Source organism: Lissotriton vulgaris, chromosome 11 (assembly GCF_964263255.1).
Source record: "Lissotriton vulgaris chromosome 11, aLisVul1.2, whole genome shotgun sequence".
NCBI classification, from domain to species: domain Eukaryota; kingdom Metazoa; phylum Chordata; class Amphibia; order Caudata; family Salamandridae; genus Lissotriton; species Lissotriton vulgaris.
This window is the reverse complement of record NC_141699.1, coordinates 27,905,269-27,918,708: the sequence shown is the minus strand read 5'-3', so window position 1 is coordinate 27,918,708 and position 13,440 is coordinate 27,905,269. Positions and strand designations below refer to the sequence as shown.

General features: G+C 51.7%; 1 protein-coding gene across 1 annotated transcript in view; it reads left to right on the top strand.

The window, feature by feature from the left end:
• Positions 1-13,440, top strand: part of PIWIL1 (piwi like RNA-mediated gene silencing 1) — a 1,696,151-nt gene that overhangs the window by 1,000,527 nt on the left and 682,184 nt on the right. The window contains exon 12 of the mRNA XM_086942674.1: positions 2,183-2,297. Coding sequence (XP_086798800.1) covers positions 2,183-2,297 — 115 coding nt within the window. The remainder of the gene's footprint in view (positions 1-2,182; positions 2,298-13,440) is intronic.

Genomic DNA, 13,440 nt, shown 5'->3' with positions numbered 1-13,440 from the left:
CACGAGCCCACGCACTCTGCCTTCAGGATTGTCAAGGCCTGCCATAGGAGTGACTGACAGGGACTCGGGTGTCCATTGTATGGTTAGATTTAGAGCTACTATACCTAAAGCAAAGGGTGATTACACGACTTTGCCCCAGCTGTCATGCAGCCAGTTGTGTCAAATTTAGGAGGCCAGCCAGGGGTGGCATAATACATGCTGCAGCCCCTGGCGGCCCTGGGTACACCTATGCCCTGGGTTACGGGGTCTGATAAGGTGGCCCAGCACCAATTGGTAAATGCACCTAGGGTACATATCGTCATTTAGAAAGAGAACAGCCAGGCTGTGGGTCTGATTGGCAGGCCCACAGCCAGAGAAAGTCGTAAACCAGTGAAACAAAAGCAAAAAAATCTGGGTGATCATAGGATTGCAGACCCTACTCTCCTACAAGGACCATCAGATTTGTCTGATTACAAATCATCTGGCCGGAGTTCTGAACGTACGTGCATACAGTGTCAGTCGGCAGTTCTCCGCCGACCACGAGTGGAGGCTTCACCCGGAGGTAGTTCGTCACGTCTTTCGGACGTGGGGAACTCCTCGGGTGGACCTGTTCGCCACTCACGAGAATGCTCACTGCCCGTCATTCTGCAGCCTCCCGTTTCCGATGCAGGGAGCTTTGGGAGACGCGTTTCAGTTGAGTTGGGACTCTCAACTCCTTTACACGTTTCCTCCCATACCCTTGATTCCTCTGGTTCTGATGAAGATTTGCCAATACCGGGCCCAAGTCCTATTGATCGCCCCGGATTGGCCAAGAAGGGTGTGGTATACAGATCTTCTCCACCTCTCCTCGTGCCCTCCGCTCTGTCTCCCTCACAGGGCAGATCTCCTCTCCCAGATGGAGGGGCAGGTTCTACACCCCCACCTCCAGACCTTACACCTTCATGCCTGGAGATTGAACGGGGAAATCTGATTTCTTTTTCTCTTCTGCACGATGTGGTATGTCATCTTGTCGGCCAGGCGTGACTCTACCAAGTCCATTTATTCTTATAGATGGTCTAAGTTTGTTGCTTGGTGCGGGGAGCAGTCTGTTGACCCTTTAAGGGCTCGTTCGTCCAATATACTTCAATTAGCACTTTCTTTGACCCAGTAGGGTTTTGCAGTGGCAACTATCAAAGGTTATGTGTTGACCTTGTCGGCTTTCCTTTGTTTGCCAGACCAGCCCTCTTTGTTTAAGTCTCCTATTGTTTTGCATTTCATTAAGGGCCTTAAGAATAAATTTCCTCCTTCACCATTTATTGTACCTCAATGGGACTTGAACCTTGTTCTTACGTTTTTAATGGGTTCACTTTTTGAGCCTTTACACACATGTCCCTTAAAACTTTTGTCTTTCAATACTGCTTTCTGGTGGCAATTACCGCGGCAAGGAGGGTACGTGAGCTTCAAGCTCTTAGTTCTAAGCCCCCGTTTTTATCCATCCATGCTGAAAGAATGGTTCTAAGGACCAGGGCTGCTTTTCTGCCTAAAGTGGTTACTCCTTTCCATCTGTGGCAGTCCGTTACCCTCCCTACCTTTTATCCTCCCCCTCACCATTCCATCCTTACCCTCACCCTTCCAAGGAGGAGGAGAGACTTCACCGCTTGGACTCTAAGAGGGTGGTGAGCTTTTACCTGGACAGGACACGGGAGTTCAGGTTGGATGACCAGCTGTTTGCGGGCTTTGCTGGCTGCAAGAAGGGTAAGGGCAAGGGTAAGGGCAAGCGCACGCTCTCGAGGGGGATCATCCTCTGCATTAAGATTTGCAACGCCCTTGCGGGTAAGGACCCTCCAGAGGGTATGAGAGCTCACTCTACTAGAGCCAAGTCATCAACATCTGCTTTGTCTAGGGGTGTTCCAGTTGAGGACATTTGTAAAGCGGCGACTTGGGCCTCCCTCCATACTTTCGCGAAGCATTACTGCTTAGATGCCGAAGTAAGGAGGGAGGGCCACTTTGCGCGTGCTGTCCTCCAGGATTTTCTGGTATAGGAGAGTGGACACCCTCCTCCGGGAGTGGGAACAGGCCAATACTGTATCTACCAGAAAAAGCATTACCGAAGGTAAGTAACTTGTTCTTTCTATCCATTCCGTTTTTCTCATGTAGATTGCAATGTTTAATACATGTTTTGAGTATGGTCCTTAGTATGCGTAATATTCTACTTTATGAACAGGGATGATAACGTTCAAAAAGAACTTCGTGACTGGGGATTAAGTTTTGATGCCAATTTGCTGACTTTCACTGGTAGAGTAGCACCTCAGGAAAAAATTCATCAAGCAGGCAAAGTGGTAAGTTCAATACTTTTGAAATCTATGTCTTCTTCGCAAGACTTGCTGGTGAAAACATTCTTTTAGTGATTGCAGGTGTTTTAAATTACGTTTGGTAGTCTGGCCAAAGTTGAGCAGGATATTGTCCCCTATGCAGTATGTGTTTCTTGATTTTGTATGTCTGTCACCCTAATGAACTCGCTCCTTTCTACCTGTTCATACCTAGGTATTTGACTTGTGACTGTTTCAAGTTATGTGCCTTCATACTATAATGAAATGTGGAGATGCTTGGCGTGCTTTGCATGCTCTCCCTTTTTTGTGATTCCTCATGGTCCTCTCCTTTATAGTTCTAGTGGCTGTTCTCAACTGGCAGTACTTTGGCGTATGAAAAGTACCTTATTGCTTCTCTAAACGATAACTTTCAAAACATTTTCTACTGCAATGTAGTTATCTATTGGTTGAGTTACCTCTCAGTTACATGTCGTGTAAGATATAGGTTCGAGGCATGTGGGCTGCTGAATTCATATCTGTGCATAGATCGCCGCCTAGTGTTGGGTCCGGATGATTGCACATTGTTGTCCTGGAAGAGTCTTCGAAGTATCACGAGATAGGTGGCTCCTCCCCTGGACTACAGTGCGCATGGGCATCGCCTCCATCCCCAGATTGTTTTTTTCCGCCATTGGGTTCGGATGTGTGTCGGTTCCCTCTGTCGGAACCGATAGTTGTAAACTCTCTTTACTCGAGACCAAAAGGTCTTTAGGCTTGGCGCTGGTATCGTTTTCGTTCGGGTCTTACTGTTACTTCAGCTCCGAACTCTTGCTGCCCTTCCGCGTGCTGTCAGCGCGGACGGGCCTACACGACGCTCCAGACATGGAACGGACGCCGTTTAAACGGTGCCCGGTGTGCAACTCGAAATACTCGCACCTCGACGTGCACCCAGTGTGCAACACTTGTCTGTCGCCGGACCATGACGAGGCCAGGTGTATGGCCTGCTCCAGGTTCCGGTGCAAAAAGACCCTCAAGATTCGTCACGCTGCGAGACTCCAGGCCCAGATGTCTGCGCCCCCGCCGGACGACATCTTCGAAGAAGACGTCGGAGATGACGATGTCCAACAGGTTTCGGACTCTAGCCCTGCGTCCGAGGAGGATGCCTACGACGCAGGAGACGAGGAGTTTGACGAAGCCGGCGACGAGGTAGGGGACGACGATGGGGCCATTGCCACCGTGGGGGATAGCTCGGAGGAAGAGCATCCCCATATTGACTCAGGGGTCGACCCCCTTCCTGCGGCCCGGGTCGAGGGATCGCCTTCGGGCCTTACCCAAGACCTCGTTCCTAGTCCAGCAGCCCCGCCTCCGGGCCCGGCCACGGACATTTGGGAAGTGCCACTCCCGTTTCCGAAAACGAAAGTGAAGCCTTCGGGATCTGCAGCTCCGGCTCCAAAACCGAAAGTGAAAGCTGTACTAAAGGCTCTGGAGGCATCAAAGCCTAAGAAAACCAAAATGGCCGACATGGAGAGTCACGCCAAAATGGCCGACCCGATGGCCTCGGGGTCGATGCCGAAGGCGAAGTCGACCGACGCAGCTGCGTCGGCGCCGAAGATAGTCGCGGTCGATGACCCGAAGAAGGCTTCGAAGAAGCGTCAAGGCGATCCCAAGGCTCTGGCTGCGCCGGCTCCGGCCGTCGGGGACAAGGACGGCGCAGCGTCGGCTCCGAAGACGGGACCTCTCGCCAACACCACTCCCAAGACAGGGAAGTCGCCCAAGCCGGTCAAGCCCTCTCCAGCCCTTTCGAAGAAGGTCGAGGAGTCCTTGCAACGGATTCGGAAGGTATCTGTCCTTCCTGAACAGGAGGAGGGGGTGTCGAAGCCCGCACCGAAGCCGTCAAAGGCGCAAACGCCTATCCGCTTCACCCTGCCGCTGAAGTAGACGCCGAAGTTCTTCGCTTCGAAGCATGGGGCAGGCGTGCCCTCGAAGGAGGTGTCGACGCCCAAAGCGTCTTCAATGGTGCCAACGCCTCAGCTCCAGCCACTTGCGGAGGAAGAGCGTCGTGAGGTAATCATCAACGCCAATACCGGGAAACTGTCCCTCCTCAAAAGAAGAATCACCACGGAGCCGTTGTTGGAACCGTTTCGCATTCCTCCCAAAAACAAGAAGGGCTCTGCGGGTACTTCAGCACCTATGGAGCCGGCGTCTCCAAAAGACTTGCCGCGTTCACCGACTCCTTCTACCGCAGGTGATGGTGACGAAGAGGAGGTCATGAACCTTGGACTGCCGGAGGCGACCCCGAGGACCCGCAGTCGGGTCAAGAACCGCAGCTCTTTGCGGCGAAAACATCGCCAACGGAGGACTCTGCGGCCTTCAACGCTTTAATCGAAAGAGCTGCAGCTAACCATGATGTCGAGCTGCACTCAGACCCTGTGGATGTGGACTTTTTATTTGACACTTTCTCAGTGGCTGAAAAGTCAATCAAGACTCTGCCAATGCTCAAAGGAGTGCTCAAGCACGCGCAGGAGGTCTTCAAGGAGCCCACTCGGGCGCGTGTCGTCAATCCACGCATTGATAAGAAATATAAGGCAGCGCCCTCGGATCCAACATATATCAAGGGACACTTGCCACTGGACTCTTTGGTGGTATCCAACGCTCGCAAGAGGGCGAACTCACAGACAACTGGTGACGCTCCTCCCCCAGACAAAGAGTCAAAAATATTTGAGGCCTCAGGGAAACGGATTGCCGCACAAGCAGCAAACATTTGGCGCATTTCAAACACGCAGGCCCTACTCGCACGATACGATAGGGCTCATTACGACACCCTAGAAGCACTGCTCCAGCACTTGCCTGACCAATACAAGGAGGCAGGGGAAATGTTAATTCAAGAGGGAAAGCTCATTACAAACGCTTCCATCAAATGTGCGCTAGATGTGGCTGATACGGCCTCCAGGGCGATCAACACCAGTGTGTTGCTCAGAAGGCATGCATGGCTTCGGATCTCTGGGTTTAAACCTGATATACAAACAACCATCCTCAACCAGACGGTTAATCCGGACCATTTGTTTGGTCCTGAGGTTGATGCGATGCTTGAGAAAATGAAAAAAGATACAGACACTGCTAAGTCAATGGGGGCCCTCCAGTCTCAGCAGTTTCGGGGTGGTTCCTTTCGCCGCTCCAATACCAGAGGCACCTCAAGGGGTCAGGCATCGCAGTCAACCCAGTACTACAAGACCAATACCCAACCCTCATACACCAACAAGGGTAGAGGTGGCTACAGAGGCAACAATGCCAAGAACAGGGGACGTGGAAACAACAGCTCCAGGTCCACCGCCGCCAACAAGCAGTGACGTCTTGTCACTGCCCCCCGACCACACAACACCAGTCGGGGGGAGACTCCAGCAGTTCCTGCCCGTGTGGAGATCCATCACCACGGACAGGTGGGTCAAATCTCTTGTCCAGTACGGTTACTGTCTGGAACTTACTTCCACTCCACCAAACATTCCTCCAAGAAGCCGTCCTATGTCCGGCGAGCATTTGCACTTGTTGCAGCAGGAAGTTCAAGTCATGCTGCAAAAAGGAGCAATAGAGCTCGTCCCACTACAAGAAAGGGGAACAGGGGTTTACTCTCTGTACTTTCTAATCCCCAAAAAGGACGGATCCCTACGGCCCATCCTGGACCTCAGGCCCCTCAACTGGTACATTCTCTCGGAGCACTTCCATATGCTCACGTTGCAGCAGGTACTCCCTCTACTCCAACAGGGAGACTTCCTGGCTACGTTGGATCTAAAAGATGCATACTTCCATATCCCCTTGCATCCTTCCCACAGGAAGTATCTCAGATTCACAATTCTAGACCAGCACTACCAGTTCAGGGTCCTGCCGTTCGGGGTCACCACAGCGCCAAGAGTCTTTACAAAGTGTCTGGCGACTGTGGCGGCGCATCTACGACGCCAGAACGTCCACGTCTATCCCTATCTGGACGACTGGCTCATTCAGGCAAAGTCAGAACAGCAGTGCGTCGACCACGTGTCCCGCACCATTCATCTCCTGCACGATCTGGGATTCTCGCTGAACTATCCAAAATCCCATCTCCAACCCGCCCATATACGGCAGTATCTGGGCGCGACAATAGACACTCTGGCAGCCACTGCGCAGCCAAATTCAGTGAGAATCGCCAGTATCCAAACGCTGATCCAACGATTCAGACCTCAGCACTCGCTTCCAGCGAAGGTGTTCATGCAGTTGATAGGCATGATGGCCTCCTGCATCTCCATTGTCCCGCACGCGAGACTACATATGCGTCCGCTTCAGGAGTGCCTAGCACGTCAGTGGACTCAGGCTCATGGGCAGCTAACAGACCTAGTGTTGGTGAGCGGTCGGGCATACAACTCTCTGCATTGGTGGAATCCACAAAACCTTTGCAAGGGCCGACCGTTCCAGGAGCCTGTGCCACAGATTATCCTGACTACGGACGCTTCTCTCCAGGGATGGGGAGCGCATGTACTCCAGTACACGGTGCAGGGACTATGGACACTACTGCAACGGAAGATGCACATCAATGTGTTGGAACTGATGGCAATCTTCATGGACTTAAAGGCGTTCAAAGTACATCTGTGCAACAAAGTCGTGTTGATCCGGACGGACAACATGACAGCCATGTACTACATTCAGAAGCAGGGAGGCACACACTCTCCGCAGCTGTCTCATCTGGCTCAGTGCATGTGGAAGTGGGCCATTCAGAGGAACATCTTCCTCATGGCAGAGCATCTCCCGGGCCAAGACAACCAGATGGCGGACCTGCTCAGCAGGCACAGCCATCAAATGCACGAGTGGGAGATACACCCATCAGTACTCCAACCGTACTTCCAAAGGTGGGGTCATCCAGAGATCGACCTGTTCGCCACAAAGGAGAACGCAAAATGCCAAAGCTTCGCCGCCAGGTTCCCACACCCGCAATCACAGGGCAATGCGATGTGGATGAACTGGTCAGGCAGATTTGCGTACGCTTTTCCCCCAGCACCTCTGATACCGCTGGTGGCACGCAAGCTCAGGCAGCACTCGATGACTCATCCTGGTTGCTCCAACGTGGGCTCGCCAACCGTGGTACACCACGTTTCTGGAACTCTCCGTGGTACCGCATCAAAGGCTTCATCTCACTCCCAGCCTTCTGACGCAGAACCATGGCGACATTCAGCACCCAGATCCGCAACAGCTCAACCTGGCGATCTGGCTCCTGAAGTCCTAGAGTTTGGCTACCTCAATCTTCCTCCCGATGGCATGAACATCATTCGGGAGGCAAGGAAGCCCACTACTAGAGCTTGTTATGCGGCTAAATGGAAGAGGTTTGTCATTTACTGTGTTAACCACGATATTGACCCGCTAGATGCCTCCATTCAAAACATCATTTGCTACCTGTTCCACCTGTACCAATGCAATTTAGCGTACTCTTCCATCCGCATTCACCTGTCTGCTATGGCAGCATACCTCCAAAATAGGCAACACCTGTCACTTTTTAAGGTCCCTGCTATCAAGGCTTTTCTGGAAGGACTCAAGAGAGTCATTCCGCCAAGGACCCCACCAGCTCCAGAATGGAACCTCAATGTGGTTCTTACAAGACTGATGGGTCCTCCCTTTGAGCCACTGCACTCTTGTGAGCTTCAGTTTCTGACTTGGAAGGTTGCTTTCTTAGTAGCAATTACATCGCTACGGAGGGTTAGCGAGTTGCAGGTGCTCACCATCCAAGAACCTTTCTTCCAAGTTCATACTAACAGGGTTGTGCTCCGCACTAACCCTAAATTCTTACCCAAGGTTGTATCTCAATTCCATATGAACCAGACAATTGAGTTGCCGGTGTTTTTCCAAAACCCAGAGACGCTGGCGGAGCGGATGCTCCACACCCTTGACGTTAAAAGAGCCTTGATGTACTACGTGGACAGGACAAAAGATTTTCGCAAAACCAAGCAGCTTTTCGTTGCTTTTGCCACACACCACAAGGGAAACGCTATCTCCAAAGCTGGGATCGCTAGGTGGATCGTGAAGTGCATTCAAATCTGTTACGCTAAAGCCAAACGCACTCTCACTATCCCACCAAGAGCCCACTCCACCAGGAAGTTGGGGGCCTCTATGGCTTTCCTAGGTAACATTCCCTTAGAAGATATTTGTAGAGCAGCCACATGGTCTACCACACATACTTTCACTAAACATTACTGTGTAGACGTGCACTCCAAACAGCAGGCAGCTGTAGGGCAGGCTGTTCTCAAGACACTCTTCCAAACTGCTGCAGCTGGCACGGGCGGCCGCCGCTAATGGAGGGACTGCTATGTATTCTATGCACAGATATGAATTCAGCAGCCCACAAGCCTCGAACTGCAAATGCTACTTACCAGTATGCATCTGTTCTTGGCATGTAGGGCTGCTGACATTCATATCGCCCGCCCTCCTCCCCGGCGCCTGTAGCAGCTGCAGTATTCATATATATATATGCTCATAGCATGGTCATCACTCACATACTTCACTCCATCTCTGCCAATGGCTAAAAACAATCTGGGGATGGAGGCGATGCCCATGCGCACTGTAGTCCAGGGGAGGAGCCACCTATCTCGTGATACTTCGAAGACTCTTCCAGGACAACAATGTGCAATCATCCGGACCCAACACTAGGCGGCGATCTATGCACAGATATGAATGTCAGCAGCCCTACATGCCAAGAACAGATGCATACTGGTAAGTAGCATTTGCATTATTTATAGGCTTTCATGATCAGGGCAGTGAAAAATAAGTTCAGAATGTTTTTTCTATTTTTTTTTATCACCTATTTTATTGTCAAAAGCTGTGGCAGTACTGGAACATCCAGGACTGCAAATGATACAGGGTGTTAGAGGCATGTGGGCTGCTGAATTCATATCTGTGCATAGATCGCCGCCTAGTGTTGGGTCCGAATGATTGCACATTGTTGTCCTGGAAGAGTCTTTGAAGTATCACGAGATAGATGGCTCCTCCCCTGGACTACAGTGCGCATGGGCATCCTCCATCTTCAGATTGTTTTTTTCCGCCATTGGGTTCGGATGTTACTGTGAGAAGGTGGCCTGATATGCAGTGCTCACTATTCTAGTGAACACTATGTATCAGTCCAGCAACCCTTATTGATGATTGGTTGTAAGTCAACCTTATAGACCAGTTATCCTAGTAGCGTGGATACGAGCAGTCTAAGGCTAAAGACTCGAGAGGGCGTGTTAAGCCAGCTGTTTACCACACATATACCCCTCGAACACCAAGTGAAAGGACACCACACAAGTGTTATGAAAATAAACAGTTATTTATTTAAAGATCACAACAGCCCTGTACTCTTTATGAGGACAGGGTACTAAGCACAAACCAAAACTCTTACAAAAATACTTAAGTTAGCACAGTATATACAAATGCCCGAGGGGCACGGAAAACCATATACTCTGAAAGTGGAATGCGAAATTCCTAGCAGGTAAGTACAGTTCTAATAGCTTTTGGAATCGCTAGGACTTGACTAGGGAATCGTTAGATTACTTCTAGGAGGCCTAGGGGACTCGGGTGCAGTGTGTGCACTCTCACGCGAGATGCGGGACAAAAGTCTATGGTAGCTAGGAATTAGAAAGTTAGTGTTCTCGGGCGAACCCGACCTGGTAGGGAGAAAACGAAAGTAGATTCTGACCCTTGGATAGTGAGGCTATGCTGGGGCACCGAAATGCCGAAGTTACCTAGCCCAGGGGCTGCAGCTGCATAGGTCTGAAAAGACGTCGGGAATCCTCGTAGACGGACCAGGAGCCGGAAGAAAAGATGCTGGCCGGTGACCAGTGGAGAAAGTTCAGTTGGATCCAAGCCTGGATCTCGAAGATAGATGACACCTGAAAGCAGAGGGGACCAAGTTCGAGACTACTAGCCAGTAGTCAGTGGGCACCAGGAGGGCACCGGATGGTAGCCACCTCGACTAGGTGAGTGGGTGACGCTTGACTCGAAGATCTCACGGACCAGGAGGCGTTGTCGGCGACCAGGATGGAGGATCGAGCTGTCCCACGAAGATGGAAGCTGTCGGCGTCGCTGGACCCAGGATTGGGCAACAAAGCCTTGGCAAATTCAAGCCCACGCGGTGGACCTAAAATGGCGTCTGGAGTGGACCAGGAGGGTCCGGGGTGCCTCTCTTGAAAAAGGAAGCAAGGGCCAGCCTGGAGCAACCAGACCAGCAGTCGTGAAGTCGTTGGGCGTCGTTCAGAAGGCCACAAGCCAGCCGGCTAGTAGCCAAACAACGCGGTGCACAGCAAACAGCAGAAGGGCCCCACGCAGATCGTGGAGATGCAGGGAGGCTGATCTTGGGTGCTGGAGCTGCGCAGGGTCGGGGCTTCTCGGACCCCAAAGCACTCACCAGTGGAGGACACGGTGGGCTTGCAGTAAAGATGTCGTGCAGTCTTGGCGATCGTCGGTCCCTCGAGGTCTCGTCGCACTCACGGTTCTCAGCTTGGCTGTAGAGGTGAGTAGAGGTCAGAGGTGCCAGGGAAGCCGGGTCTCGTCGAGCTGGGTCGTCGGATTCGTGATGAAGGACTTGCAGCAGACCGCAGTGTTTCTTTAGGATGGTGCCCGCTTGATGCAGGGTGACTACTCCTTAGCCACAAGGGAGAATCTTGAAGAAGAAATCGTGAAGTCCTTTCGAAGAAAGTGGTATCTTGATTCCAAAGATGATCTGATTTGAACAGGGGGCCCGCTCCTATCTTTATACTAAAAAAGGGGGCTGACCCGGTGACTAGGTCCTGCCTATGGGTGGGACCAGGAGGGGGGTGGTTACACCCCTCTCCCCTGCCGGACTTCCCCAGGCCAGGGGCTGGTGTGCCCCTGGAACTGGTTCTGACTGGCCTATGCGTAGTGAGCACCGGGGTGCCACTCAGCAGTCACCTTCCTGAAAAGCCCTGCCTACCCAGGATACACAAAACCATGTCTGGGACGGTGCTAGCACCGCCCCTGACAGGAAACCCTTTGTCCAGGCTCCCCTCACTGGAAGGACTCCCAGCTGCAGGGGGTCAGACTCGTGTCTGTGGTGGCAGCATCCATTTTGTGGAGCTGAGGCTTCAGTTAACTTTAACCGGGGTTCACAGTTACATACATGTCGTGTCCCTCTAGAAGGGTGGAATGCTAACCCCGTCGCCAGAATTGGCGAGGGGTTAGTATTCCAATTCGTATGACACCTTACTCGACATGTTTTGATAAAGCAATACCAAAGATAGCATTTAACCGCGAGGATTATAATGCACTTAAGAGTATATGGTATGCGATATCATGGAACAGCTATTAGGACTTGATTCCGCAAGCTGCAGCCAGGCTCAGCTCATGCCAGAGCACCATCTCACATGATTCCAAGCACTCTGCCTTCAGGATTGTCAAGGCCTGCCATAGGAGTGACTGATAGGAATCTGTGTGTCCATTTTAGGGTTAGGTACAGGTATACTACACCTACAGCAAAGGGTGATTACACGACTTTGCCCCAGCTGTCATGCAGCCAGTTGTGTCAAATTTAGGAGGCCAGCCAGGGGTGGCATAATACATGCTGCAGCCCCTGGCAGCCCTGGGTACACCTATGCCCTGAGTTACAGGGTCTGATAAGGTGGCCCAGTACCAATTGGTAGATGCACCTAGGGTACATGAGGTAATTTAGAAAGAGAACAGCCAGGCTGTGGGTCTGATTGGCAGGCCCACAGCCAGAGAAAGTCGTAAACCAGTGAAACAAAAGCAAAAAATCTGGGTGATCATAGGATTGCAGACCCTACTCTCCTACAGTTACTATCTTAGCTCAAGTTAGGAAAACTTTCTACAAAGCCAAAAGGCTTTCGACTGCGTCGGTATCATCTGAAAGAAACAGGTTAGTATTAGATTCCTTACCTTAGAATATCCCTAGGCGTCAGTCTGGATCCGGAAACTTTTGCGTAGCAGTACCCCTGCGTGTCGGTAGGCGTCGTCTGCAGGCGTCCCCTGCGGCTCCACGTCCGTCGTGCGCCGTGATGACGTCGCTGGAGTATATAGACGCCGCCTCCGCGCGCTGACGTCAGTTCTTCTTTTTTCCATGCCAGTTAGCGCAGATCCGAGGAGAGCAGTACTCCGGTGTGAGAAGTTGCCTGATATATAATGTTCACTATTCTAGTGAGCACTTTGTATCAGTCCAAACATCCCTTATGGTGATTGGTTGTAAGTCAACCTTATAGACCAGCTATCCTAGTAGCGTGGATACGAGCAGTCTTCGGGCTAAACTCTAGAGGGCGTGTTAAGCCAGCTGTTATACCATCACATATACCCCTTGAACACCAAGTGAAAGGACACCACACAAGTGTTATGAAAATAAACAGTGTATTTATGTAGATCACAACAGCCCTGTACTCTTTATGAGGACAGGTTACTAAGCACACAACAAAACTCTTACGAAAATACTTAAGTTAGCACAATTTACACAAATGCCCGAGGGGCACGAAAAACCATGTTCGAGGCATGTGGGCTGCTGAATTCATATCTGTGCATAGATCGCCGCCTAGTGTTGGGTCCGGATGATTGCACATTGTTGTCCTGGAAGAGTCTTCGAAGTATCACGAGATAGGTGGCTCCTCCCCTGGACTACAGTGCGCATGGGCATCGCCTCCATCCCCAGATTGTTTTTTTCCGCCATTGGGTTCGGATGTGTGTCGGTTCCCTCTGTCGGAACCGATAGTTGTTAACTCACTTAAGTCGAGACCAAAAGGTCTTTAGGCTTGGCGCCGGTATCGTTTTCGTTCGGGTTTACTGTTTTCTCCAGCTCCGAACTCTCGCTGCCCTTCCGCGTGCTCTCGGCGCGGACGGGCCCACTCGACGCTACAGCCATGGAACGGACTCCGTTTAAACGGTGCCCGGTCTGCAACGCGAAGTACTCGCACCTCGACGTGCACCCAGTGTGCAACACCTGTCTGTCGCCGGACCACAACGAGGCCAGGTGCATGGCCTGCTCGAAGTTCCGGTGCAAAAAGACCCTCAAGATTCGTCGGGCTGCGAGACTCCAGGCCAAACTGTCTGCGCCCCCGCCGGACGACATCTTCGAAGAAGACGTCGGAGACGACGATGTCCAGCAGGTTTCGGACTCTGGCCCTGCGTCCGAGGGGGAGGCCTACGACGCAGGGGACGAGGAGTTTGACGAAGC